Raw genomic sequence first — 2,486 nt, 5'->3', positions numbered from 1 at the left:
CATTTCGGTATCGGCTAATTTGCGGAGGCGGTGAATTGATTGTGATTGTGATTGCGGGGCCGAACTCTTTCCCGACGGAGTCTGTGTATGCTAATGTGGATCACTTCCTGATCATTAAAAATCTGGATTCCCAGGTAGCGGCTTTTCCTTGGCTCATGGGTATATTTGGAAAGCAAGAAATACTCGAATTTTTGAGAATCTGGATAAATGCCCCAGTGAGGATGTCCGGGTAGCAGAAAGGGAGGCGATGAACTGGCAGCACGCTCAGGTGGAAGCTGAGGATGAGGATATTCCATCACCCCTTTCTGTTTCATCTCTATGGTTTCAGAGAGCACACCTCCCCTCCCAACGATTTATTCAGGTTATTGGTGTTTTGTAGATAGATCTTAGAAAGCATTTGATCCTTTTGCTGGTACAAGATGGTATTTCACTTCCTTTCAAGGATCTTCACCAACTAAGGGAGCCTCTAATTTCTAGCGTAGTCTTCTCCATTACATGCAGATGCAGAAGTATAAGCTTTCATTTGGGTTATGCGATGCATGATTGACAATGATTTTTGAGATGTTATTTTTTTACAGATTGTTCAGATTTAGTGAGGATGATGTCTTCTTCTCTCGATTGGTCGACTTTTTCGATATACATAAACGACATCAAAATTAATAGAAAAAAGTTTTCTTATTTTTCTTTATCTCTAGTTTCTCTAATACAAATATAAGTACAAATTTGTTGTAAGTACAAATTTGTTGCATGTCAAACGCATATCTCTTTAAATCATGTTTTGTTTGTAAACTTTTTTCCACTTAATTAGTTCATATCAATATCAATTAGTTCATATCAACTGAGCTTTTGTTATAAAAAAATAATATTTAATAGACTATAAAGTATTTCTTAGCTTTCATTATTGTTTCTTTGATAATTTATCATAGAAACATTAATATTATATTTTCTATATTTTCAATAACTTTATTTCCGTTTTATAATGTGACTATATTTGCTACACTATATATATAAATATATATATTAGAATTTTTGTAATGTTATTTACATAGTAAAAAAACGAAAATAATTAATTTATTCACCGGCCTAAAACAGCAAGTCTCCAGTATAAGACCGTTACATAATAACACGTAAAAGTACAACTCAAACTCAATAAACAACAACAAGGATCAACATAATCTCACAAACACAACAAACAGTAATCAAAGAAAACAAACATGAAAACTCAAACACAAAACAAATCTTGATCATCTTCTTTACTTCCTCTGTGTCTCATGAGTAGTGGTTGCAGTAGTAGTACTTGGAGCTGAAGAAACATGCTCTTTGTTTCCTTCATCAGTGCCAAGCCCTAAAGTGTGCTTAACTGCATCAGTGGCTCCCATAGCCATCTGCTTCACCTGCTCACCAGTCTGGCCCAAGATCCCACTTGTCTTCTCCTTACCAACTTCTGCAGTCTCTTTGGTATATTCCGCTGCATCATGTGCCTTGTTCTTGATTGCTTCTCCGGTTTCGGACATGTGGCTTCCCGTTTTGTCCTTGGACTCTTGAGCTCTCTGTTGAGTTGTTTGTGCAGCTTGAGACGTCTTGTCTTTAGCAGACTGAGCCGTTTCATGAGCCTTTTGTTGGGCTGTTTGGGCTGTCTCTTGACTCTTGTCCTTGGCTGCCTGTGTTTTCTCTCCCATCATTCCCATAGCTTGCCCTGTTTTCTCCTGCAGTTCAAGATTTGATCATTAAAAAAATCAGTCAGATGACTTTAATTTCCTTTTTAATCAAATATCAAGGTACCTTTTTTTTTTTAACAACCAATCAACTAACACGATACATCATACAATTATAAATCCACAATCATTTTGTTTTTCTTTTCAACCTAAAAACAATATTTTTTTACTTTTTGCCAAAAAAATAAAATAATAGTACTGTCACAAATTAAGAAAGAACATATAAATCATTTAGTACCTGAGCCTTGCCTCTAGTTTCTCCAGCTTTGTAACTTTGTTCTTGATGCGACGTCATCTTAACTCCTCGAAAATTCGAAACGAAAACTTTTCTTGATATTTAAGCGCTTTTCTTTAGATTCTGTGGCTTTTGTGTTTGGAAAATGTGAGTTGTCTCCGACTCGTTCGTTAGAAGTATTTATAACAAGACTTGGTCGGCGTGAGAACAATAATGTGTAGCACATTCTCGACATGTGTATAGCTACGTGTCCTGGTTAGGTTGAAGTGACGAAGTTTCGAAACTTGGAGTTATGTGCGAGTGTTAGAGTTAGGTTTCTCGTTCTGATGACGGCCAGTGCTGGTATGCCACATCATGGTAAAACCTGAGTTACGGAAGATGCTAGACACGTGGTGACGCTCGTCACCAGGATACCGGATATTCATGTACTCAATAAGTAACCGTCATTGCGCACTAGATATGACTTTTTAAAAAAGAAACCAAATATATAAAATAGATATTACATGCACTCGAGTACTCGACGTTATTTTAAAAAG

At 36.4% G+C, this 2,486-nt stretch overlaps 1 protein-coding gene across 1 annotated transcript; it reads right to left on the bottom strand.

The window, feature by feature from the left end:
- LOC104758589 (late embryogenesis abundant protein 76-like) lies at positions 1,054 to 2,107 on the bottom strand. The gene is made up of 2 exons (XM_010481481.2): positions 1,954 to 2,107; positions 1,054 to 1,706 (listed from the first exon to the last, which is right to left on the bottom strand). The coding sequence occupies exons 1-2, from the start codon at positions 2,008 to 2,010 to the stop codon at positions 1,254 to 1,256; spliced, it is 510 nt and encodes a 169-aa protein (XP_010479783.1). The 5' UTR covers positions 2,011 to 2,107; the 3' UTR covers positions 1,054 to 1,253.

Source organism: Camelina sativa, chromosome 17, assembly GCF_000633955.1.
Source record: "Camelina sativa cultivar DH55 chromosome 17, Cs, whole genome shotgun sequence".
Taxonomy (NCBI): domain Eukaryota; kingdom Viridiplantae; phylum Streptophyta; class Magnoliopsida; order Brassicales; family Brassicaceae; genus Camelina; species Camelina sativa.
The sequence above is the reverse complement of the archived record's forward strand: the minus strand, read 5'-3'. Positions and strand labels throughout refer to the sequence as shown.

What these genes read in the sequence shown, in the direction of transcription:
- LOC104758589 (XM_010481481.2), bottom strand. Translation starts at nt 2,010, where the DNA reads ATGACGTCGCATCAAGAACAAAGTTACAAAGCTGGAGAAACTAGAGGC. An exon ending in AAACTAGAGGCAAGGCTCAG is followed by an intron (nt 1,707 to 1,953) that starts GTACTAAATGAT and finishes CTTGAACTGCAG; the next exon opens with GAGAAAACAGGGCAAGCTAT.